This window comes from Oryzias melastigma, linkage group LG4 (assembly GCF_002922805.2).
Source record: "Oryzias melastigma strain HK-1 linkage group LG4, ASM292280v2, whole genome shotgun sequence".
Lineage (NCBI taxonomy): Eukaryota > Metazoa > Chordata > Actinopteri > Beloniformes > Adrianichthyidae > Oryzias > Oryzias melastigma.
Genome location: NC_050515.1, coordinates 30,041,926 through 30,068,536, shown reverse-complemented (window position 1 = coordinate 30,068,536; position 26,611 = coordinate 30,041,926). Strand labels below are relative to the sequence as shown.

Here is a 26,611-nt window from a genome sequence, read left to right as displayed (position 1 = left end):
TCAAAGAAATTGAGCTTTTTTCCCCTCTGCCATCATGAGACCTTAACAGGACAATAACTTATAGTGTGAATACTTTGTAAACGTTCACACTATAGTGATCCTGTTTGTCTTTATTATTTTTCCTTATTTATTTTTCTGTAAGTTTTTTGATGCGTAAAACCTCAATCACACTTTCAGTCATTTCTGCAACCTTGGTGTTAAAACATTCACTTTTTTAAGGATATTCCTGCTTGTACTTTAGGTATTCTTACATTTTATGGCTTTTAAAATTTTACATAATTTATGTAACTTTTCTGCCCTATTGAAAATGAATGGGAATTTTTTTCAAATTTCTGCACTACCTGATATTTATGCAATTAAAACATTTAAGCACATTCAGAAAATTAATGCTTGTACTTTTTCTTATTCTTAAATTTCACACAATTGTTGAAATTTCATGCAATTTTTGTCAGGGATGGTGGTGAATGACCCAAAGAAGAAAGGTACCAGAGGGGTGTTTAAAGAAAAGAAGATGGTACAGAGGGTAATAACATCATTAAACAACCCGGTATAAATACTGTCTTGGGTGGCACCTGTGGACCGAGGCAGCAGCAGCAGCCAGGACTCCCCTACAACCGCCACTGAGCCACCGGGGGAATCCGCCCATCGGGCAATCCTGCCAAGCACGCAGACCAGGGCACGCGAGCCCACCACAGCGGCCCCCCATGCCAGGGAGCGGGAAGGCACAGGAGCACAGAGAGTGCAGGCCCCAGCTCAGCCAGAAGAGCAGCCCCCCACTGCACCAGGAGGATCAGCGCGAGGCCCCACCCCCGGAGAGTCCCCTAACCCCAGAAGAGCAGCCCACCACACCCAGCAGCACCAAGTATCCACCCGCACCACCCCAGGTACGAGCCAGGGCCCCCCAAGGGGGACCCGCTCCACACCCCAGACATCCGCCCTCCCCCACCATGTAGGTCCAGGGGGGGGAGCGAGACAGGGGCCGCCCACCCCCGCCCAGGAGAGGGACATCCAAGAGAAACGGAGGCCCCAAGGAGTGACGTAAACAAGGCCCGACCAGGCACACCCACTGATGGAGTTTAGGAGAGGACTAGTTCTCGAAAGCAGGGACCGGACTCCGCACCACCGAGACCTGGACACCCCCCGGCTCCGATGTAGAATGATCCCCTGCTAAATCTCGGGGATCCCACTCCCGGCGTGGGGAGGAGACCGCCAGGCCCAGGAGACCGGCACCCAAGAGACCAGACCACCAGGCCGAGGTTCCCCGCACCCCCGCCAGGGATGGGGTAGGGGACAGAAGGTCGAAGGTCCCACCTTCCTTGTGTGATGCGTGCGTGTTTGTTTGTTAGAGTGTATGTTTGTGGTGTTAGAGGTGTGTGTACTAAAGGGGTGCAGTTAAAATTGGTGAGAAGGCCTTAACAGGGCATCTCCTGATTGCTCGCAGAGATGTCCCGTCACCCTCCCACCAGCGGCCCTACATGTCTATGGTGCGGTTTGGGCTTTTGGGCTATTTTTTAATGAAGCTAATATTTTTGGCTAGTTTAGCATCTGATAAAATTTTTAGGATAATTTCATGTTAAGCTAATAATTTCATAATATGCATTTTTTGGCTAATTTTGCATCTACTGAGGTTTTTTTGAGCTAAGTAGAAGTGAAGCTAGTATTCTAGTAACATGTTAGCTTTTTTGGTTAAATTGGCACCTACCAAGGATTTTTGGGCTTTTTTGGAGGTAAGCTAAAATTTTAGCAAAATGCTCACTTTTGTGGCTGATTTGGCATCTTTTGAGGTTTTGGCCTAATTCTGAGTTCATACCTTTACATATTTTTATTTTTTTTACAAATTGTTTTTGCACTTGCTGTGAAAGTCTGCAACTTTAAGCCCTTTAGCAATTTTAGCATTACACGAAAAGCTTTAGGATTTTCAGTAAATTCCTTCAGTAATTGCAGTAAATTTCTTCAGCACAAAGCTTCAGCATATTTAGCGACCAAATTCAGCAAAAAATGATTTACACTAGCATTACCAAAAGTTAATGCAACTTTCCTAGGTTTTAATGCAAATTTTGCTGAAAATTCTGTCTTTTAAATGTTGTGGTGTCAGCTGATGAACAATCATTTTCATTTAAATTTATTTAAATGCTTCGTCCCTTTCGGAGCCTATCCCGGCTGCTGACGGGCGAAGGCGGGGTTCACCCTGGACAGGTCGCCAGTCTGTCGCAGGGCCTCAATCACACACATCCACTCTCACATTTAAATTTAGATTTTGAATAAATTGACAGCTAAAGTTTTTGCGCTCTTGATCCTCTTTCTGCATTTTGAAGTTGTATTCAGAACCTTGTTAAGGTCCAGCTGTGATTAATGCAAATTCTTGCATTTTCTTAACTGGTTGAAGGATTTTGATCAGAAGTGCTTCTATGCTCCACAGATCTGGAATAGACTTCCAGAAAACGTTAGATCTGCTGAAACACTCAGTGTATTTAAATCCAGGTTAAAGACTCACATTCTCAGCTGCATTTGATTAATATGTATTCAAAAGTTTACGTCGGCACTGTTTATCTATGTTTGTTTTAAATTAAAATCTTTTTACTTTCTTTCAATTTTATTTTAATGATCACATTTTTACTATTTCTTTTGATTATTTCTTTTAATGTTTTATGTAAAGCACTTTGAATTGTCTCTGTACATGAAATGTGCTACACAAATAAACTTGCCTTAATAAATCTAATAAAAAACTAATAAATAGCCCTGTTTGTATTCTATATCAAGTTTAAATTATTATTTTTATATGGCAACACTTAGAATTTAATATGAAGTTTTCTTTTTCTTTTTGTTTTTCAATACAGTAAGAAAACCAAAAACAGTACGGACACCCAGCAGCAATGACACATCAGTCTTACGAATCTTCTGTTTCATTTGTGCTCTGGTCAGTGGACGGTGGAGACGACATTTCCAGCTGCCGTATTCAAGTCACCAGGTCATCGTGGGTTCTTTCGGTTGAGGTTTTAGTTGTGATCATTCACGTTTAAAGATTCTTAGAAAGGATTTAAAGTTTGATTTTAAAATATGTTTCCTTGCTTTAACTTCTTGTAAAATATTCTTTAAAACAAGCACTTCTGCACCAGTTGAAAGACAGCTGCTCAACACTTAGGAAGTTTTACATTTGAGCAAACAAGCACCATCCACCATTTCAATCCTTTTTGGAGATTTTCTGAAAATCCTTCAGGTTTACTTTGCTCAGCGTATTTTAGAGACTTTTTTTCTTGAGTGTTTGCTTTAGCTTGCATCTATTTGCTGACTGAAAATAGGTTTACACAAAAAATATGTTTTAAATAGTAAAAAAGAGTGTTTCAAACTTCAGGTTGTACAGATTCACATTTGTTTGTTTGTGTGGAACTCTTTATTCATCTAGTAAGTTTCTAGTGCAAAAAAGTTTTTGAGTTTGATAATTAATTCCTGAATTATATTAGTGGTTGCTCATGTACGTAAACCTGAAAAAAAAAATAAAATGGAATCAAAGATAGTTACTGAGAAACATTTAGATTCGGACTTTGAATTAAAGAATAAACTCTGGCAGTAAACTGCTGAACTTAATTGAGAAAGATGTGTTGATCTGTGGAAGGGTGGGGTACAGTTAAAAGCCTTTAGATATGAAACCAAAGCCAAAAGAAAACCCACAAAAGAAATATAAGCTTGCTCTCTGAAGTTTCTTGAAATCGCTGAAACTTGTGCAGTCAGTTACTCAACTGTTAGATTTGTACTAAACACAAATCTATATCATATTACTGATAACATTTAAGAAAACAATTGTGGCAAAAAAACAGAGACACTAATGATGTTAGTAATTAGATTTAGAGTTCATGACTGAGTCATGCACAAGCTGCATTATCGGCTATTTTGGACTAAAAATAATTATCTAACAAATAAACTGGCAAACAAAACCCCAAATAAATGGCAAAGAAAGAGGAGGAATGTCTTGCAAACACAGCAAGCTAACCGACAGCAGCAGATCTCTGTTCAGAGCTTCTGCCGCTGCTTCCTCCGCACAATTCCTTGAAAATGTGAAGGAGTTTTTAAAATAAATTTACAAACAAAGATAAGCAGCAACACAAATATAAAGCTCTCTTTGAAAACTTCAAGCTCTTTTTTTTCATTTTCCTGAAACTTCTCACTTCTGCTTTCGACAAGATCAGCCGCGACCTTTTCGAGTCTGTGGTGAAGCTTCTGGGTTCAGAAATAGCCTCCATGGTCAGTGTACATGTGTGAGAGAACTTGCTCAGTGTTCTTTATAGCAACAGTCTTATCTACATCTCAACAGAGCGAGGGCTCACACCTTTACCTCCCTGTGCACTAACCTCCAGTCTTAAGCAGAACAATAACTGCTCTGTAACACAGGTCACACTCTCAAAGTGTGTCAAGGAGCTCGTGCTCCAGGGTTACAAGAAAAACACTTTTTGGTTTTGATTCATTATTTGTCTTTTTCTGTCACTGCAACACAAAGTTTACTGATAATCTGTGCTCAAACTAGAGAACATTTGGAGCGGCTGCTCTGCTGCAAAGGTTTGCAGTGACAAACACCTGGTTCAGTTCCATTTCACTCAGGAAGAACTCCACAGTTCTCAACCCACAGGTGGCTCAGATTGTCCCCAGGAATTGGTGTTTCTTTGCTGTGTTTGACACCACGCATGCTCAGGGAGAAGCTGGTGTAATCCTTTAATCACTTCATTAGAACGGTGATCAATGTTGGAGCTTAAGAAGTAGGCTAATCTAAAGGAGACATGCCAGCTAAACGAGCTTTCTCTTGTCTGAAACGGACTCCACATGGACTCCACACGTTTTTGTACTGGGTCCTCATAATCTCTTCTGAAATGGTTTTTCTGAAGTATTGAAAATATCAAACCTATTTATTTTAAATAAAGCTTTTATTAGCTGTAAGCAAAACACATAGTAGGATACACTTTGGTTTGCTAAACAAAGTTATGCTGCACATTTTTGAACCAGAGGGGTTTCAATTCAGTTTTATCTATAAAGTCAAAATTACAAAAGAATTGCTTCATTGGACATCATGCCAGAAATGTTACAGAAGCAGAAGGTCAGTCATAAAATGTAAACAATAGCTAAAAACTAAACAGACAAAACTAAATAGATTATCCCTGTACTTAGACCACACGTGTCATAGTCAAGACCCGGGGGCCGGATCCGGCCCTCCAGGTAATTCTATCCGGCCCTCCAGATCATTTTATCTTATTGTTATTAATGGCCCGATGTTATCTTGTGCTCATTTCTAACTTTTGACAGAAATATTTTTAAGGAAAGAAAAAGATCAGACGTTATAGAAGTCTAAGTTAGTGACTGGGTGGCTCAGTGGGCTAGGTGAAGGGCTGGCACCCAGGAGCACTGGGTTCGATTGGGTTGTCCACTGATCCTGAAAGGGATAAGCTGAAAGTGAAAGAAGAATTCTTGTGTTTTAAAAGTTAAAACTTTTGATCTTTGGAACCAAATGGAACAATTCATAAATAGGAAATGTAAAAAAAAATGTATTTTGTACTTTTTTCAGCTTTGATAATAAAAAAAGAAAATATTCATAATTTATTACTATTTTAAACCAAGTTTTATTTACACAAATGCAAAATTAGAAAAAAAAACTCCTAATTCTTTTGCTTGTATAACTGAACTACATCAGTTTCATAGCACCATCAAAAGGTTCTATACCACCAAAGCATACTATACTGTTGAACTTTGTGTGTCCTTTATGACTAATTTAGTTTCTCTTGTTTAATTTTCCTAATCATTGCCTCTTTTTTAACTTATATTTTCTTACTCATATTTCCCGAGCCCAAAACTGTTTTTTACTGTTAAAGGTTGCTGACCCCTGAACTGGATGTTCTGTCAATTTATTTCCAATTAATTCAATTATTTTTTTTTTAATAATAAGTTGCTATGACCAATTTGAAATAAAATTCTACAATCGTCCCCGGTCTCCCCTATAATACTTTTGGGTGGAGGCCTCGAATAATTGATTTGGGATATTTGCCTCTCCCTGCACTGTTCTTGAACTTTCTTTTAGGAACTATTGTAATTAATAGAAAATGATATTTGTGCGCTAAACGGTAAATGAGAAATTCCCCTAAATGTAGTCGTTGGTCCTCCGTGCGGGGCTGAGCTCGCCTCTCCCGCAGACACGTCCGCGCATTGTTCTGAGAGAACAAGTCCATTGTTGTTGGGAACTTTTTAATCTGGGATTTGAACCCCGTCACGTGCTCGGACAGCCCGCTGCTGCTCACATCCAGACAGAGGAGGGAGACGCACGCTCCCTCCCGCCTGCTCGCGCGCCGCTTCACACCGTTTCACCCGCGGAGCAGAGCGAGTGGGCCCGCCTCTGGACCACCATGACGCACCAGTACAGCCAGAGGTCCTTGCTGGTTCTGGCCTTGCTGGGGCTGTTATCCGCGATCATGGCAGCGTTATCGGTCCTCCTGATCTTCCAGCTGCAGGCCCCGCGGGGGCCCGTCTCCACGCTCCTCCCCGCCTCGGTCTGGGCCGTCCTGCAGCCCGTCTCCACGGTGCTGTCCGCCCTGGCCCTCACGCTCCACCTCAGCTCTGCGCTGGTGTGCCTCCTCCACAGCTACTTCTCCACAGAAGTCTGCCGGGAGGACCAGGACACCCACAGGTATGTCCCGCATCCGCAGGATGGAGGCGTTAATGAACTTTATTGAAAAATGTTACTTTCAAAACATGTGGCGCCAAAATGTGATTTCCTAGGTTTAGGACCCACTCCAATAGAAATTGTGCTTTTAACTCTTTTAACTGAGTCGTCGTCAGTGACGCTTAAACACAAAATCTTTAACATATTGTCACTTTTGAACCGTTAACAGGATAATTCCAGTAGATTTTAAAGGAGAAAAGCAGCTCATGAGCCACTTTTCAAATCTACTGGAATTATCCTGTTAATGGTGAATTATCCTGGCAACAGTTGAAAAGTTACAATAAATCAAAGAACATAAACACTGGGACTCCGGTGTTTATGGGTTAACATGTTTTTGCAGCATTTTTCTGAAGATGGAGGACATATATGACGAAAATTAAGATTAAAATTGCATTCATGAGTATGTCTTTATTTAATTCATGGTGAATCAGGAGCAGACAAAAAAAATGTAGTTTGAAAAACATCAGTTACAATCAGCGGCCAACATCTTCCTGCTCGCTGCTAGCGGCGCTAGCTTCTGTCATTTCCAAAGACATGCAGAAGATATTTCTTAGTAGTACAATAAAGTTGTTCAGTAGACATAGACAATGAACCACAGATATAGACCACGAGTCAAAGTCAAGGCCCGGGGTCGGAACCGACCTGCCAGATCATTTTACATTTTTGTTATTAACGGCCCAATGTTACTAGCGCTGGTAACATATTGCAACACATGCTCATTCCCAAGTCGTGTCATTCTGACGCTTTGGTTAAGGACACTTTGTGTCACAAATAGACATTTTGGTTTTCCCCAACCTGTCATTTTTTCATCCAATTAAATCAAGACTTCCCAACCTGCAAACTGGTACTGGGACGTAGACCGCACCGGTATCCTAAGCCTAACCTTAACCCGGTGCTGGACAATCAGTACCAGTCAAGGATCAGCACTGGTTGCAGATGTGGACCAGGCTATTGTTAGGGTACCAGTACCGGTTGTGTCCAGAGGTTCAGTCCGCGTTAAAAAGTTACTTTTTTAAAGCTTTAAAAATGTAGTTTTAGAGTGTTCAATAAATGTTTCTCCTGTTCGCCCCGTGACCTAAGGTGTGTTTTGGATTTTGGCTCCTTGCTTGATTGATTTTGACACCCCTGCTCTAAGCCAAACGGCTGGATAGTTCCAATATCTCACACACTGTTTTTGTTGTTCCAGTAATGTTAAGTTGGGGATATGAGTAGAGGAGTTCCAAAATATCAATATTGTGATATATCATGACATTTAGTCCTGCGATTGATTCTCGATAGGTTCTCATCAAGTATTGATCTTTGATTTTCGTTTGAAGAGGCTGTAAAACGTTATATTCATCATCCTTTGGTGAGACGTTCCTTTTAGGTAGATGGGGGGCACACATTGTACCAATGTGTCTGGAAGCTACTTGAATTATTTAATTTTTGTTCTGTTGTTTACAATTCTGCACTAAGTATTAGCACTGCTGTTCATGTTTACTATTGTTAACACTGAATCTTACAGATAATTCAAATTCTTTTGGAGTCAATGCTCGTCAAAGACATAGAATTAGAGTTATACTAAAGTGTCTATTATTTGTTGCACAAAATAAGACACAAGTATTCAAGCTAAAAATTAAATGGGGATATATTTTCCTAAAAATGCGTATTTTTCTATATAATGTGAGTCATTAGAGATGATTTTTCCAATCATCGCAGTTTCGTGATATTATCGATGTCGTGAGGCATGTATCGTGTATCGTATCGTTAGGTACCCAGTAATTCCCAGTCCTACTTGGGGCCTTTGAACTAGCAGGAGAGGACGTGTACAAATGGGTGACAGGAAGTGGGGCTGGGCTTCCTGTTCATAACTCAGAGGTGAATGTGTAATGAACTCCTGCTGCTGTACAGAAACTATGTCCTAGAAAACAAGATTTAGATTTTGTCTAAAGCATCATAATCCTAACAAAAAGAACACTTTGGGAACAGATCACAGCAAATGTTCAAAAATCCATTCTAACCCCACTAATATATAGTTCTGTTTTCTGGCTGTTGAGCATCATCTATGTGACGGTTTTTAGTCGAGAGATTTTCTTGATTGTTGATTCCAAACTTTAGCTTTGAGGGTGAGAGGTATGAGGGGTTCAGAGAGCAAACGCTGATGTCGTCGATCAACCCCCACCCAGCTCGGATCAATCCCATTCCAACAATGGCCTTCCCCTCATTATTCTGCCAGCCTTTAGGCGGCCTTTCCCACGTAGGCCAACACACTGGGTCATCGACCCCAGGAACTCCCCCCTGACATTAAATCTCAGACTGGAATTGTTATGAGGGTCTCAAATGGCCCGTCAGTGAAAGCAAATCATGATTCAGATTCAAAGAGGGAAAATATAGGCTTTTCTTGAGGAGCTAGTTCCAGATATGTAACAAGCATTGATGCTGACGGCGTTCGTGATGTCCTGTTACAGAGCAGACTGGTTCCTGCTGGACAGCATAGGAGCGCGACACGTGGCCATTGGACTCTTCTGTCTGGGGGTGTCGGTTTACTTGATAGGTAAGAGGAGCAGACTGAGAAGCAGAACATTTTTAAACCATTGTATTCATTTTATGATACAGTTTTTCAGAGTTTTCCATGCAGGTTTTATTTTCAGAGCATAGAGAAAACCTGAAAACAAGTGTCTGTTTTCTGAATCAGAGGCAGAGAGCTCTGCTGTTCCCCTCTGATCCAGCGGATAAGAACAATGCATTCTTTGAGCAGCCATGACTGAAGTGTTTTTAATGCTGAAGAACCTGGCAGTGCTGGGGGTGGGGTGAGGGGGGGTCCTCTGGAGGCAGTCACGTCTCTGCAGTGGAGTTGCTTCTCTTCCAACTTAACTTCAGCTACAGTCAAGAGGTGCAGCATGAAATGAGGAAGTCCGTCATGTCCTGTGCCTATCCCCCCCCTCCTTGGTGGAGTCCACGGCCCTTTTCCTGAAGACAAGCAGGACAAGCTCAATAAGAAACAGTAGGGATTTAGACAAGCCACTACGATTCAATTCACAGTTTTAAAGTCACAATGTCGATTTTTATCTGATTTTTTTTCTCAACACAATGAATTAAAGGAGTTTTAAGACCAAGTATGTTTTCTTTTTGCCCCTTACATCAAACTGTCTGTTTTCCTAAGAAAATAAATTACTCAATATGAATAAACAATTATACATGACACTGAAATGATCACAAATCTTTTCATACTCGGTTCATGTTGTGCTCCACGTGGGATAGACCGCTCCATACCCGCTCAGCGTAACCCCACCCGGCCACTGTGTGCACACTCCCCCACCCGCGCTCGCACTCAGCGCCAGTGACCGTTTGTGTGCAGCTCGCAGAGCAAAAAGACAGAGAGCTAAAGTAAAAAAGAGCACGGCTCCCAGGAAGGAGTCAGAAGAGAAACAGTCATGAAGCTGCGTCGTCATCCACGACTGATGTCACGGTAGATTGGTCAAAGTTGAAGTAAAGTTGCTGAGAAAATGTAACATAGTGAGGAACAAATCTCTGCTTTGCTCGAATTTGCGTTAATAGTTGTGATCACAACATCCTTGAGGGACTGACTTATGTGAAACTTTTAAATATGAAGGAGCTGCAAGAATTTCCAAGGAGGGAAGCAGGTGTGCACACTCACAGGTGCCCACACACACTCACAGGCACGCACACACAGGTGTGCACACGCATACAGCGAGTCTGCATGGATTAATGTCATCTGCTCTGCATTTTTACATTTAGGTACAGGCCGAGACAAACAGATTTTTACATTTTCTGTGACTCTGAACACCGTTTGACTTGTTTTTAACCGATTCACGAAGAATCGTTACATCCTTAAGAAACAGTTGTCAGTCTTTCAGATAGTCATGGAGAAGTGCGTAAAGAATCGTCTGTATTTCTCTAAATGTGTGCATGTCCTCTCTCAACAGCGATGTCGATTTTCATGCTCCTCATATTTGAGATGGAGACGGGCATTGCCAGCGCCTGCGTCCTCTCCTCAGGAATCCTCATCTTGTTTGTGGCTGTGATCCATTCTCTGGTCAAAGCTTCTCACACCGCCAAGCGCTATCGGAACGACCACATCCACACGCTGTACGAGAACGAACAGGGGCGCAGCAGCTTGCCCCTCTCGAGGCCCTGCGAGCTAAGGGTGGGCGTGGACAAACCGCGGATTCACCGCAGCCAGTCTCACGTTCAGCATCCGGTCTCGTACCATCCGTGCAGCGGCCGCAGACCGCAGGAACAGTACGAGCAGCAGCACTCTCCTGCTGAGGGTCTTCAGGGACACATGAACGAGAACGAGTGTTACAATAGCGGGGGCAGTTTTCCCAGAATGCACAGGACTCTGTCCACTGAATCCGCTTTGCTACAAGCCCAGACTAAACCCTGGAATGGGGTCAACAACGAAATGAGGAGCGTTCTTGCACGGAAGTCAGGAATTTCTGCTAAAGACTCCACTCTTGTGTGACTGTAGATGAGGAAAAATAATTAGAGTCAAATGAATTTGAAGTTCACTGATCAGTCTGCCAGTTTGTACATTTTTATTAGATCATTTATCCTGACATTTTTATTGTACTCAAACGTAGAGTTGTTTCGATTAAAGGAAAAATCTATAAATCTATAACATTCTGTTTTTTTAAGAATGAACATGAATTAAATGAATAAAAATGTTATCATACACACCAAGCCATCCAAGTATCAGTCTGACACACTGATAACTTTTATTATAATGATGTTGATTCTTTACTCTGCCGTGTACAGGGCTGTTGTGTCTTATGTTAACTGTAAATAAACTCAGAAACAAACTTAAGGCTTTGATACTCAATAAAATAGTTTTAAGACCCATTCCAATGAAAACTGTATTTTTAATGTGTTGTTTTTGCTTTTTTCTCAATAGAGGACATATACATTTATAAAGAACTTAAGATTAAAACTGTTTCTGAGCATTTCTTTAAATCTCGTTGGATCAGATGTAAACCGGATGTTTGAAAAAGTAACCCAGAAACCGCCATGGGTGGGCCAAAGTCTCACAGCCTTCGCTTCATTCTAAGCCCGAGCTCACACGGCAAACGTTACAGCTCAGGTACGATGTGGGAGTGGTCTAACTACAGCACATGACTCCCATTGACTACTGGATGGCTGCAGCCACAGGGTCTGATGCCGACCTCGCAAAACTCTGAACTCACGTAGGTTCATACAATAACCCGCCATTTATGTAGGAACTACAGTAATCCCGGGCTCCCAAGGCGAGCGTTACGGCCCAGATGCGATTGCCAGAGACTTTACGTAACTTTAAAAGTGCGAGAGAAAATCCCACTGAATACAATCAGACATCACGTCCGAGCTCTGCAGTCTGGCCTCTCCGGAACTCTGAATCCGTTTCGTTCGGATAAATCTTTCGCCGGAGCTGAACTCCAGTGAATGGGGTGAGGGGTTGAGAGATTACTGTTCGTCCTATATAAATGGCGGGTTATTGTGTGAATCTACGCGAGTTCAGATTTTTGTGAGGTAGGCAGCAGGTTTTTAAAAAAAAAAAGTTGACTAAATACTGCATAATCATAATTAGACCACTGGGAACAATTTTAGAGTAAATACAAATATAGTTGGAATGGGACTTTAAAGAGTTAGTTTAGACCAATTTGAAGCTTGAATATTTTTGCTTAACCTCACTTTGATTACATCTAGAGGAAGTACTAACCTCAGGTGCATTTGACCACAGGTCATGAGGAAGTGGGTGGGGCATGTGGAGCAGAGACAAGGGAACTGGGAGGAGGGGTCACATCATGTAATCTGCATGCAAATGTTATTGGAGAAAAAAAATTCATAAATGCAAGATTAAAAGGTTAGGAAAAAGGAGAGTCTTAGTAGACGGTTTTAGGTATGGGTAGTTGACAATCACCTGAATATGAACCATAAAGTAGCTGGCGTCTAAATGAAGGAGTATGAAAAGGTGTGATGGTTCAAAAGGGAAAAACATTTCTTACTGTTATGATCTATCTACTAGAGCCTGAGGAGAGGCTTCATACAACATCCATATTTACTGCTTTTACACTGTACAGTAGAACAATGGAATCACTCATTTAAAATATACTTCTGTATTCTGTAGTTTTCCATATCCTGAGATTGCCATAATATTGTCTTTACTGATCTTAAAATCAAAACATCATTCTAAAACTCAGATATTATTAAATAAAATATAAATGTTGGTTCAATCAAAGCCCAGCGATCTGAAACCAGAGGCTCCACAGCCACATGCAGCTGTTTCATCTCTCCACTCTGGCTCTTTTTATGAAGAGAAATGCTAACAGTTTGAATAAATAATGCTGGGTTTCTAGATTTAGATTATTAGGTCTTGTCATTGTCATTTATATTTATGTTTTTATTTCTGATAGATGAACTTAGGGAAAGTGTTTAATCGTCTGAGTGGTTTGTTATTAGACTTAGATTTTCAAAAACAAAATGACTTTTAAAACTAGATATTAAAAGGGGAAAAAATGATAAAAGGGCATCAAAGTCATAATTATAGAAATTTCAATGTTTGACTTAACTTTATTACAATTTTTATTTCAAGTTAATCTGCTGCAGCAGGAAGATTTTAATACACACAGGGTGTATTTTATTTTGAAAGGAACTTTTATGTGCAGCTGTCAAAAAAATAAGAGACATTAAAATTGTTGAATAAACAAAAAAATATTAAACTGATATAATTCAATATTAAAAATGATATAAAACCTAGATTTTACTAATGACATAAATACAAATTTTATAAAACAACAAAGCGAGACTTTGCAGCCTAACACTAGGTTCACACTGGATGCGGAAGCGCCGTGGAGTGGAGTCCGCACAGCATCCGCTCTCATGCAATTCACTCCAGACACAGTTTAACGTGACGTCAACAGGAGCTTCAGCTAGAACTTTTTTTTCTATTATAGGTAAATTAAAAACCTAAAAATATGACCCCATGTTTCTGCTAAGAAGAAATGAGTATTTAGTAGACCTACACTTCTTTATTTATCTGATGTTGAGACACACAGAGAGAGGTGTGTGTGTGTGTTGTGATTGTGTGTTTATTTTCATCTCTACAGATTGTTTAGATACAAAAACATGATCACATTTGTCAATCTCTGTGTTTTATTGTCAAAAATTGGTTACATTTTGAAACTAAACCAGGTTTTATTACGTATCTTGATGTAACTTTCTGCCAGAATTGACGCGGACTGCTCGTTGCTCACACATAAAATAGACCAGACGCCGAAACGATCCGCTGCACGGTGTGAGCTTTACATGGAGAACCGCGGCGCTCCGTGTCTGGTGTGAACCACACCATAGGTTAACAAGGGCGCCGAATGGTAGCGCCCTCCTTTACATGACACTTCCACGTCCAGTGTGAACCTAGTGTTACTCGGGTTTTGGACGGTAAGAAACTGGACCAATTGACTCTTTTAGTGTTGGAGACCTCCAGGCCAATAAAGTAAGGACAAACAATTTACCAACATGACACCCAAATCTTTGTCAAAGTGTCATTAGTCTGCCTCTAAAAACCGTGTTTCACCTTTAAACTGCAAATCTAAATGGAGTTCAGTACTAGATAAACTAGCTCTGTGGAGGAGTTGGGTGTTGGTGTTAAACTGGGGGTGGAGCTGTCAGAGCATACTCTTCCTGAAAGGGGCGGTCACACTCTGTGACATCAGCATGTGAGGACCTGCTCATTTTCGTGGGTATGGGAGGGGCTGCTGTTGAGAGTGCAGGTTTTTAGAGGATTACTCAGAAATACATGAATGGATCAAAATACCACTTTTGAGTTCTTTATGTGAGGAAAGAACAGTAGAATACATTTAAAAGCTGTAAAAGTGGATTATTCATGGTATGGCCCCTTTAACACCTCACTACCAGATATTAATTTCAAAGATTTCATAAACAATGCAACTGTCATGGACTCTTCTGCTGAGATGTTTTAATGACGACACAATCTGCATTTATATAGTTTTAGATATGTATGACTTTAGCATCTATGAACAATCATTCATTACTTTAAATTCTTCTTGAAGAACAATAGTCTTAAGTAGTTTTTTGATTAATTAAAAACTAATATTTCATAAAAGTTTTAAAGTAATAGGATTTCTATTAAACTTTTATTGTGTAAATACATAAAAAGTTAAGGATGTTTCAGTGGAAATGCCTCACAAGAAGACTAAAATATAGAACTCATATTTCATATATATATATATATATATATATATATATATATATTTATATAGAGTAGATTTTATGGGTACGTCATCACCATTTTGAACCACGATCCCCATCTATAAATATGGTCTCAGTCACTGCTGCCTCCTACCTGCGTCCTTGAGAGTTAGCGCTCTGTTCCTTCCAGCTGATGGCTTGACGGAGAAGACCATCGATGTTTTTGAAATAGAAACTGCTGTTTGTCATGCTCTTCACAGCACTGCACAAACAAAAACACGTCATTTCATCTTCTCTTTTCATAAACCTTTAAAGGAGGGAGTATCCTACCTGCAAGCATACTCCACAGTGTAGATGGCACCTTGACTTTGCTCCTCCCAGTTCTGCATGTCTGTCTGCGGGATGGAAGAAAAACATTTTCTTTTGTTTTTAGCAGGAAATTAAAATTACATTTTAAATTAAATTTGAAATTAAAATTAATTTTAAAGTCTGATCATCTTGATCCATTTTCAAAACATTCTCAGATGCCTTTAATTATGATGATGTCGTTTTTAGCCAAGAAAAAAAAAAAAGTCAAATGAGTGTCGTTTTCTAGGACATTCTGCAGAGCAGCTGGAGTTCATTAGAAATTCACCTCTGAGTTGTGGCATAGAGTCATTTCCCATCATACCCATTTCCCATCATACCTTTATTTACACTTTTTTTCTGCTAGATTACAGCCCCTCACAAGATCAGTTCTAATGATCTATGGTTTTCTTTTAGGAACACAGCGTTTTCCATCACAAGGGTGTCATCATCCTCTCCCTCCCCTCACTCATGGAGCAGAAAGAAATAACATAACCAGATACAATAACAGAGGGCAAAACGGAGGAAAACAGCCACACAACAAAACACAGAGCAAAGAAAACAGAATGATTTGATTTGTTTTAGCTAAAAAGGATACATTTTATCTTTACTTCTAGGATTTGTTTGTTTTGTTCAGCAGCATGTTCATATTTGGATCTTTTTAACAATATATATTTTATGGATATCAAAATCTTATGGGTCATTCATAAGTGTCATTTTTCATATGAAATGACGTAAAAGTGAAGAAATTTGAGGGTTTTTTTAACATTTAGTGTATTTCTAACTTTTGTAATTTTGACAAAATATATTTTTATGGAGACTAAAAAAGGAAAGTTATTTAAGGTTTAAGATGATATAGCATAACTGCCTTTTTTTTATTTATATCTATGCAAAAATTTACAGTAACATATTGCAACACAATCTCGATCCCAAGTAATGACATATTGACGTTTTGAGTGTCCCCGACTCGTCGTTTTTTGATGTTCAATTAAATTATGGCTTCCCAACCTCCAGGCTGCATACCAGTACTGGTCTGCTACTGGGACACGGACTACACCGGTATCCTAACCTTAACCTTAACCCGGTACTGGACAGTTGGTACTGGTTGGGGATCGGGACTGATTCCGGAGCAGATGCAGACTAGACTCGGGTTAGGGTACTGGCCGCGTCCTCAGGTTGCATTAAAAAGTAATGTTTTTAAAGTTTTAAAAATGTAGTTTTAGTGTGTTCATTAAATGTTTGTTCTGTTTGGCCCGTTATCTATGGTGTGTTCTGGATTTTGTCCCCTTGTGTGATTGAGTATGACACCCCTGGTTTAACCCTTGTGCTATCCCAGACATGTTTATATTAAAAGTGGGGTCATCTGGACCCCAAAAGACAGCACGATTTTTTATCTTCACTGATGTCCGACATAAACTTCTGTCCACCTTTGTCATGGGAGGGATCATCTGGGTCATCTGCACGAGGGTTAGACCAATACAGGAGCTGGTGGAGAGGGAGACCCTCTTAACAAGAGCTGAGCCCCGCAGAAGGTCTTTCCTGCCTGTGGCAATAAAACTGTATAACAGTTCTATAAGAACCGGGTTATCTCATAAAAGAACAGTGTTAGATATTTCATGTTACACACTGTTGATGTGAAGACTGGGAATTTTCACCAAACTGTTTTGTAAAGAGCTTTTCTGTCTTTATTCTATATCTGATCTTGTAGAAATGTGGTGACTGGAGCTCTGCCTAAAAGTTCCCTCAGTAATAAACAAAGTATTCTGATTCTGGAAGTCATAAACACCACAGTGTCATTACTATTTTATAGAGATCTTCAAAACGAAAACGGACACATCGGGCTACCAGCATTTAAGCTAGGCCAAGACTTCTTCATGTAATTGTTATTATTGGGAGGAGCGGTAAATCACAGCGATGGCGCCTGTCGTGTATGAAGTCCTTTGGTCGTCGTTTCCTACCTTGTGTTGAACCAGTTCCGGCAGAGACCTCCTGACGTGCTCCTGCAGCCTGTAGAGAGCCACCGACGGCTCGTTGGCCAGGACGTACATGCTCTCGGTGAATTTGTCGCTCACTGTAAGGTGACAACAAACAAACAAACGAAGATGTGTTTACGTCATTTTTTAAAGCACAGGCCAGCAGGATACATGGATATGACACGGTAATAGCTAATAAACAGAAACCCCCCATAAATTAAAGCTTTTAATATAAATAACCATATTTAATTAGCCAGTGTATACCCCGTCTAACTTTCAGATGCATTTCCTGGTCCTCCATGGTGCTGTTTTTGAGCTATTGTTGATTTTTTTCAGGTTCTCTACCCGTTAAAACTGGTGGAATCGCCCAATTTGTCGCCGTTCGATGTTGTGTACGACGAGATAGTGTTCCGGGTAGAAATATCGAACGCAACGACAGTTCCGCCTTCGCGGCGTACCAGATGGCGTGATAAACGAGCCTGTTTGGGTAGGTAACTTTGGTTTAAACCAATTGTTTGTTTAATAGTTAACCAAATTCTGGACGTCCCCATATTCTCGGTCCGCTAGGTGAACCACTAAGAGCTTTTGTGAGGCCTAGAAATTACTTTTAGTTTCTCATCAGGTGAAGTTAGCGCAACTGGGAGGATCGATGTGGTGAGTAGGAATTATTATATGTTGTAATTTTTGCCAACCTGCCAGTTTCCGATTACTTTTTTTTATTTAGTTCAATTTGATTAGTTTGTGTGCGAAAATGCCCGATCTGTATTTGCTTCACGCGGTTGTCATTTTCATCCAGCAAATCATTTCCGTGTTTTTGCTTCTATCTTTTTTCTACTTTCTGATGTCTCACCCAATCTTTGACTAACCCACGAGCCACGACCACGTGGTACGGGTCGAGGGTGACTGCTGTCAATGCTGAAGGTGGTAAACAACATGAAGTGTGCGTTTGTTTGTTTGTGTGCGCGCGCGCGTGGACAGTTGAATGAATTGATTCTGAAAACATGCCTGTCATCGGTCTGTGTTTTTGTTCACTATTGAAGTAGTTACCATGGAGACCAGAGGTGATGAAGAGGTGTCAGGTGAACATCACACTCAGCCATGCAGTGCCACTGACTGTTCCTCCATGATCAGAGGTACATCAGATTAGACATCTGTGGACATCTTATGGGTCTGTGGATATCTTCCCACCCAGACAGGCCAAGTGGGCCCCATGTGGTTTAAACGTGGCAGAAAATGTGGCCCCAAATGGGTTTGTCCACAGTTTCCGTGGTGCCCCCACCTGTGTTTGCCAAGTTGTCTTAAGTGGATACTCAATGGGTTTAGCTCACTACGCTATCCAGCTGCCTGGTGGACAGCGGAGGTCACTAGCTCCATACAGTTGAGCGTGCTAGCTTGCTCACTGGCATGCTACAGCCCAGCTTGGTAGCTTAATACAGAGGAGCTGGCTACATCAATACAGAGGAGCTTGCTAGCTTGCTACAGCACAGCTCAATAGCATGCTAGCTTGCTATAGAGGAGCTGGCCAGCTTGCAACTAAAGAGCTCACTAGCATGCTACAGTGGAGCTCGCTAGCATACTGCAATGTAGCTTGTGAGAATGCTACAGTAGAGCTTGCTAGCTTATTATAGAAGAGCTTACTTCAGCAGAGCTCTCTAGCATAATACAGTGGAGCTCGCTAGCATACTACAGTGGTGCTTGCTAGCATTCTACAGCGGATCTTACTAGCATACTACAGTGGGCTCGCTAGCTTGCTACAGAGGAGCTTGCAAGCATGCTACAGCGGAGCTCGCTAGCTTGCTACAGAAGAGCTTGCTAGCATGCTACAGCGGAGCTCGCTAGCTTGCTACAGTGGTGCTTGCTAGCATGCTACAGCGGAGCTCACTAGCTTGCTACAGCGGAGCTTGCTAGCATGCTACAGCGGAGCTTGCTAGCTTGCTACAGCGGTGCTTGCTAGCATGCTACAGCGGAGCTCGCTAGCTTGCTACAGTGGTGCTTGCTAGCATGCTACAGAGGAGCTCCCTAACTTGCCACAGAGAAGCTTGCTTCAGCAGAGCTGACTAGCACACTACAGCGGAGCTCACTAGCTTGCTACAGCGGAGCTCGCTAGCTTGCTACAGTGGTGCTTGCTAGCATGCCACAGAGGAGCTTGCTTCAGCAGAGCTGACTAACACACTACAGCGGAGCTCACTAGCTTGCTACTGGGCAGCTGGCTAGCATAGCAAGCTAACCCACTGAGTATCCACTTAATTCAAGGTAGGCAAACACAGATGGGGCCACCACAGAAACTGTGGACAAACACAATTGGGGTCCACATTTTCTGCCCACTTTTAAACCATATGGGGTCCTCTTGTCCTTGCTGGCTGGATCGTCAATGTCATGTTTGGAGTGTCAGACAACACAAGGTTGTTACTGTGTCCCCAGACAACTCGGATGAAGATGAAGATGATCTACTCAAACACTCCACGACGCTGACCAACAAGCAGCGAGGGAATGAGATTTCCGTTCGCCCTGCAACCCTGGACTGTAAGTGGCTGGTGGGCAAAGAACCGTTGAAACAGAAAAGGTATTCTTGATGCTTGAAGTTGTTTTTCTCCGTTAGCTCTGTCTATGCATCAGCTAGCGGCTCAGGGCGAGGTTTCACAGGTGGCTGCACGTCTGAGTAAAGGTAAACAAACTAGTTTCACAAACTGCAACCTTTTTCTATCAAGTTTAAAGCACAGAGGTTACATTTTCTCAGACGGGCTGTCTCCTGCTCTCTCTGGCAGACGGCTCACTGCTCAGCAGGCAGGATGAACGAGGCTTCACTCCTCTCATGTGGGCAGCAGCCTTTGGAGAGAAAGCTGTGGTGGACTTCCTCTTGGAAAAGGTCGGGACAAAGACACGTTGTGCTCCACATGCCAAAAACACAAAATGCTGCAGCCGCTTACAGAAGTTGATGTGATCCATTATCAAGGGTGCAGACCCCAAAGCCATTGCCAGGGAGCGAGAGAGTGCCCTGACTTTGGCCAGCTCTGGGGGTTATGTGGACATTGTTGAGTCTCTTCTCAGACACGGAGTGGACATTAATACCTATGACTGGGTAAAGTGTAGTCTATGCATACATAGGAGTTTGTTTAATATTTTTGTTTACAATGGGTTCATTTGTTCTCAGAACGGTGGAACTCCTCTTCTTTACGCAGTACGAGGGAACCACATCAAATGTGTAGAGGCACTATTAGGTACGCTGAATGTTTACTTTTAGAAAAATAAGCTTATAAGATGTTAATTCCTCTCATTTCTGTCTCTTTCAGCCAAAGGAGCTGATATGACCATTGAGTCGGACTCTGGCTACAGTCCAATGGCCTTAGCAGTAGCCCTGGGACACAAAAAAAGTATGAATTATGCTGATGTAGTGTGTGGTTAGTATGATCAGAAGAGGGAAATTGCTGATAGATCGTTTGTGGCTTCAACCAAACAGACTGAATAAAAAAAAATGCCATACCGAAAATTGTTTGGTAGAACAAGAGGGGAAACTTTTAGACTCGTGGAATGGGCTGCCACGATCAGACGACTAATCGACTCTTGAAATAGTCAACAACTAATTTAATAGTTGATTAGTCCTAACTTTATATTATGTGGAGTCATAGTCTAGTAAAGTTGAACAAAGTTGTGAGCGTTCTGCACCACCATATGTTCTTAAAAGATCATAAGAGTGGGACCTTAACATTTTGTCTGACAGCAATTTAAGTCAGAAACGTTCAACTATTTTTCTCCGTTTTAATTTTAGTTCAGAAAGTTTTGGAGGAGCACATCCTGAAACTCTACAGACCACCAACATGACACAAACCTCCAACCATCCATGGAAAGCAGCATCTGATCACAAAACAACGAGCAGTTCCGACCAGAGATGGAAGGACCCGTCATCCTTCAATGTTATCATCAAGTCTGTACATACGCTGAAGGTCAACTCTGGAAACTGAATTTGTTGATGTATAAACAGTTTATTCCATTTGAATACATTTGATTATATTACAGTATATATGTCAAATGTTTAGAAAAGATGTATGACATGCTATTGCTGTGCAGTAGAAATATTTGTCTTAAAAAACCTGCAATAAAGTCTTTTAAAAAATGCAGCTTTGTAGATATGTTAATGGTTTTATCCAAACATACAGAATAGGTTCCAGAAAACTAAACATCAGATTGAGTGATCTGAGATTAGAGGATTGGCAGGACCGTCCATGAAAGCCTTTGTGCAAAAAAAGACTAAAGTTCCCAAGGAGTAGGACAAGTTTGTGAGTATTTCCATAGCATCCTTTCTCCTTTATGTCTCTCACCGGACTGAAGGAAACGGTCATGAGGCCTTTTCCCCGAGGACATCCAGGGAATAAACAATAATTCGCCCAAAAAAGTCAACACTGTTCTCAAAAAATATTTTGACTTTGTTGACTGCGGCGGCCTCCTGTATGGGAAAGCTGTGGGTGTGGAGTTAAGAATAAGATAAAGACCGTCACAGAACAGCAGACCTGGGAAAATATCTAGCAGCTCTTTTTATGGTCCACGTAAGACAGAAAGAGGAAGTGAGAAGAGTCTTTTTGATTCCTGACAGATTTCACGTCATATTTAGAAACATTTACATGAGCTTTATCAAATCCTGATAGAATATCACCGATTGACAGAGAAATGGACCCTTTTCATGGTGACGTCAGACAAAATGTGAATAGTGACTTTTGGTGTTCAGATTTAGAACTTCAAAGCTGACAGCTAAACACTGTTTAACACAATTTTACATCAATAATAAAAGGTAACATTAACAATTTCAACAGAAAAATGTACAACATTTATTTTATAAATATCCTGCTGAACTGTATCTTCATTTCCTGTCTTAGATCATTCACAAATCTAAATACAAATTTGAATAATGCCTCAATATTTGAGGTTTTATTGAAGATATCAACCTTTCATTTGAGCAGATATTATTCTAATGGGTTCTATTTTGACTGATGTTATTCAGGTGTTTGAAAAACTGATGGAAATTCATGTCGGCCACATTTAGTAGATGCAGCTAAGATACAGATTGCTGCATGTTTGCCACTCGTATTTTAACTGCACCTAAGGCTAAAAGCAGTTGTTGTAATAAGAGGTATTTGTTGTTTTTTGGGGGTATTTAAAGGGGGAATTGTAAAAATAGGAATGTTTACCAAGGGGCACAGTGAATATTTTAGGTGTCGCTATGAAGTCACATATTTTCAGCTTTCAAAATAAAAGTGGCAAAGACAAAAGTTCAGCTTTAGCCGTATGCATTTAGCAAATAACGTGTAAAAAATCATTTCCAAATATATATTTTTGACTGTTTCAGATGATTTTTCTCCTTGTTTCTCTTTATGATCCTGCAGGATCAGATACGGTTATGAGCAGCACCATAGAGGAGCTATGTCAGAAAATAACACAACAGTTATTAGTTTTTCTTTACTGTCAGACACGTTGAAATTGTCTGACTTTATCTCTGTTTTTAGTGATTTTTGAACACAGAAATGTAATCAACTTTAACTTTAAAGATCTTCTGCAGATCTACGTTTATCAAGCTAGCGTTAGCATTAGCATCAATTAGAAGAGTAAAATCTGAATGACCTTCATAATCAAACCAGCAGCATTCAATGAAGTTCCTGTAACCTTCATCTAACTATGACCGGGTTGTAGAGAGAAATAATCCACGACTGGTTTAATATCATCCAGAGGATTTTGGGGAAGCAGCTGTGGAGCATTCTGAAGGAGGAATACTGACATTTGATCTGAGAGGGAAACAATACAATCAGGGAGGACATTTAGAAAATAAATATTGTACAAATGTTACAACTGGTCAGGTTACCTTTCATTATTAGACGTAAAATTGCTTTAAACAGTGTTCAGCGTTCAGCTTTACCGTTCTAAACCATAGACAGAATACAGAACCAGAAGTCACTCGGAACACTCGCCGTTTTGTGTGACGTCATGTGAAAAGCGTCTATTCTGTTTCCCTCAAGTGAAGAAAAGTATTATTTCACTGGTGAGGCCACATTCCCTGAGTTGTTAATGAAAGGATATCTGAAGAGAGTTGTTGTCCTCCGGGTAGAAGCGGTCTAGCACGGCCGAGTCCCCATCATTCAAGTAGCCTGTATAAAACACACTCTGGAAAATTATTTCTATTTTCTTTCACACATTCAGACAAAAACAACACACTTCCAAATGTCATAAATCCAGCGGTGAGGTGATCTTCAGCTCTTACCCTCTAATCGGCAGGTTTTGGCTGAAAAGCCTCCCTGAAACTGGACTTGAATTTCTGACACCCGGACAGGTCCGGGGAACTCCAGCGACACCCACTGGCACTCCCCCTGAACAACAAGGTTTTTGTCATGACTCCACTGTGGCCTGTTCACTGCAGACTTTAGACTTGTGACATCACAACAATGTCTTTTTCCTTTCAAAATAAAGCATGTTTTTCATAATTGACTGGATGCAGTTTAAGAAAAGTGATGGAAAAAATCAGCTGCTTCTTATGTTTTCTTACACATCCCTAAACCTTTTTATCATCTAAAAACACGCACATTTCAGTTCAAATTAAATAAAGCCAAATGTTTTTAAGTTTCAAGACATCAGCTGTAAACTGGGTAATTACAAAAATGTAAAACACTGAAAAAAATGGTTAAAATAACAACATCAGCATCACCATTCAAAGTATTTTTGGAATGATTAAGAGACAAATGTAATTCATGAATTGCTGTTTTGTACTTCAGCAGAAGCCAGAGGATTTATTGGAGAAATATTTTCATGAATATGAAACCGTTATAATGCAGACCAGAGCTGATTATGTGGATTAGAGCATTGGAGATCAGGATAAAGGAGCTTTAAACTTATTTTCACCAATAATTAACATATAGGCTGAAAATGTCAACAAACAAATGTCTGTTTTGAGCTGATTTTTGAGAGTTTTACTTTGATTACAAATTTTAAAACAGTTTAATTGCATACCACATATATACATGAATGTGTAGAAAAATATTTTAGGTGACAGCTGAACGCTGTTTAAAGCAATTTTACATAAATGAAAGGTAACCAAACCAATTGTAACGTAAACGTGTACAATTGATCTAATTTAATGTATCTAATTGATGCTAATGCTACCGCGAGCTTTCCACGACAGGGATGAGACGTAGAGCTGCAGAAGATCTTTTTTGTCCAGTTAGATTACATTTCTGTGTTCACAAAATCACTAAAAATATGACCAGGTTGTCAGAAAGAAATGCATGAGGTGAACATGCAAACGCCACACAGAAAGGTCCCAGTTGATCTTACATTTAAATAATATTTTGTAATATTTTATAATAGTTTTTGTTTCAGATTTGTGTGTTTTTTATGAAAGTTTATTTTGTTGGTGATCAATCTTGCTGTTAAATAATTTCAATCAAAAGTCCATGGACTCATAAATCAGTGAAGATTGTGTGGAGGTTAAAGAATCTGGATTCCACTTTAGTCTTTCAGACTGTGACCACAGACAGTATAAAGACATATTAATACATGCTGACAAAGGCTGAGTAACAGAGCATTTGAATGTTACCTGGTCTGAGTTCCAGCAGGTTTCTTCATCACAGTCGAACATGTTCTTCTTTCCATAGTGCTTCCCATCTCTGTTTAGGACGGAGCTCACCCTGCAGCAGAAGGATTCGGACCCGTCACTGCGTCTGCAGGCCCTACAATCACGTCACAAATGCTTTTACCTGCTCTGCGTTTCACAGCAAATCAACGAGGACGACATCTTTACTACTGCATCACTACCACGTGGTGGTGTTTTTTTTTTATTTATTTAGTTTTTATTTAGTGACGTCAGTGCGTCACTTTTTAGTGACGTCAGTGCGTCACTTTTTAGTGACGTCAGTGCGTCACTTTTTTCAACCACTAGATGTCAGCAATGTCTTTTGTTGAGATAATACATTTTATTGGCGTATGTAAAAGGTGGAAAACACACGGACATTTACTATTGACTGTATATGAGACCTGGATTGAGTGAAACTCAACTGGAACTTCAAACTGGAAGAACCTGCTGGCTCTTTGCTATATTCAAGCGTTTCACCACTGCACTCTACAAAAAAGGGCAGAGCAGACTTCCTGCTGCGGAGGTTGAGGTCCTTTGGAGCCCAGGGACCACTCCTAAAGACCTTCTATGACTCCGTAGTGGCATCAGCCATCCTTTATGGAGTGGTCTGCTGGTGCAGCATCGTCTCCTCAGCAGACAGGAAGAAGCTGGAGAAGCTGGTGAGGAAGGCCAGCTCCGTTCTGGGGCTGCCGCTTCAGTCTGTGCAGGAGGTGGGGGAAGGGAGGATGGTAGCCAAGCTATCATCCTTGATGAAGAAGGACGCCCATCCCCTTTGTGGCACGGTTCTAGCTCTAAGCAGCTCTTTCAGCCACAGACTGATCCACCCCAGGTGTCTGAAAGAGCGACATCGCAGGTCGTTCCTACCTGCTGCAGCGAGACTGTACAACCGGAGCTGCTCCCAGTGATCCAGCTGGACTTTTGCTGAGATGTTGGTGCCATCAGCCACTTTATTTTTGTCACTTTATTTTACACTTAATACAATGTCACTTTAAAAATATGTTGTGCAATTTCTGTAACATTACAAATTTCCACAGTTCAATTTCTTCCTCTTTATTTTTCTTTTTTTTATCTCTGCACTATAACTTTGTTCTCTGTAAATATGTAAATTGTCTAATTTTTCTCATTTTCTATCTGTAATGCTGCCGTAACCCTGACATTTCCCCACCAAGGGACAAATAAAGGATTATCTTATCTTATCTTTCCACACATTGGACAGTATTGATGGTTGCTGCATCACATGTTGTCCACTGTGATGGAACCATTGACTGTATAAGAAAGAACTGGACAGAGCAAGCCGCCCTACTTCCGTGTTCCATATAGGAAGTACCACTGGGTTGCAAAAAGGCCAAAGTCCCATTGACTTACATTGAGAAACAGACAGTTATTTCTCAGTCATTTTATACGTCAGAATAATCATTCTTCCTCTGCTGCTTTCTGATTAACTTCTTTTTTCTAATCCTAATTTTTTTAAAGATTTTTTTTCATTATCACCAGTTACTAGAGTTATAAATTGACCAATCAGATGGCTCAATAAGCGTTTGTGGGTCTGATGTCGAACGTCTGGGGGGTTTGAGTGACACATGACGGGTAGCCAATGGGAGCAGACTTCATCAATGGGTCCGTGAAGACCTTTTAACACCTACTTTACAATTCAACAATGTACCAATCATTGTCCTACTGTTGTTTTCCTCAATGGAATGTACCGATGCAGCAGTTTAAAACAACAAGAGGAGCATGCTGTCGACATTTTTAGATGAGGATTTACTCTGTAGAAATAGATTTCACTCTGAGGTTATGTGCTTT

At 40.7% G+C, this 26,611-nt stretch overlaps 3 protein-coding genes across 17 annotated transcripts; 2 read left to right on the top strand and 1 right to left on the bottom strand.

The window, feature by feature from the left end:
• Window positions 1-6,192: 6,192 nt before the first annotated feature.
• Window positions 6,193-11,621, top strand: tmem221 (transmembrane protein 221). Its single transcript, XM_024258846.2, has 3 exons — window positions 6,193-6,661; window positions 9,145-9,230; window positions 10,624-11,621. The coding sequence occupies exons 1-3, from the start codon at window positions 6,381-6,383 to the stop codon at window positions 11,160-11,162; spliced, it is 906 nt and encodes a 301-aa protein (XP_024114614.1). The 5' UTR covers window positions 6,193-6,380; the 3' UTR covers window positions 11,163-11,621.
• Window positions 9,426-25,227, bottom strand: borcs8 (BLOC-1 related complex subunit 8). Of its 2 annotated transcripts, XM_036211718.1 has the most exons (8): window positions 24,933-25,218; window positions 24,773-24,863; window positions 23,444-23,549; window positions 17,185-17,297; window positions 15,212-15,276; window positions 15,036-15,143; window positions 12,393-12,484; window positions 9,426-9,646 (listed from the first exon to the last, which is right to left on the bottom strand). In XM_036211718.1, exons 1-7 carry the CDS (start codon window positions 24,968-24,970, stop codon window positions 12,415-12,417), a joined length of 591 nt encoding a protein of 196 aa, XP_036067611.1. In that variant the 5' UTR covers window positions 24,971-25,218; the 3' UTR covers window positions 9,426-9,646; window positions 12,393-12,414. The 2 variants fall into 2 exon arrangements, with proteins under 2 accessions (XP_036067611.1, XP_036067612.1); XM_036211719.1 differs by lacking the exon at window positions 12,393-12,484 and having other exon boundaries at window positions 24,933-25,227.
• rfxank (regulatory factor X-associated ankyrin-containing protein) lies at window positions 17,459-21,314 on the top strand. Of its 14 annotated transcripts, none has more exons than XM_024258864.2 (11): window positions 17,459-17,686; window positions 17,822-17,853; window positions 18,073-18,120; window positions 18,243-18,332; window positions 19,621-19,722; window positions 19,799-19,864; window positions 19,965-20,065; window positions 20,153-20,278; window positions 20,351-20,417; window positions 20,490-20,597; window positions 20,966-21,314. In XM_024258864.2, the coding sequence occupies exons 4-11, from the start codon at window positions 18,248-18,250 to the stop codon at window positions 21,016-21,018; spliced, it is 708 nt and encodes a 235-aa protein (XP_024114632.1). In that variant the 5' UTR covers window positions 17,459-17,686; window positions 17,822-17,853; window positions 18,073-18,120; window positions 18,243-18,247; the 3' UTR covers window positions 21,019-21,314. The 14 variants fall into 14 exon arrangements, with proteins under 14 accessions (XP_024114632.1, XP_024114627.1, XP_024114616.1 ...); XM_024258859.2 differs by having other exon boundaries at window positions 18,240-18,332; XM_024258848.2 differs by having other exon boundaries at window positions 18,073-18,139; window positions 18,240-18,332.
• Window positions 25,228-26,611: the final 1,384 nt, after the last annotated feature.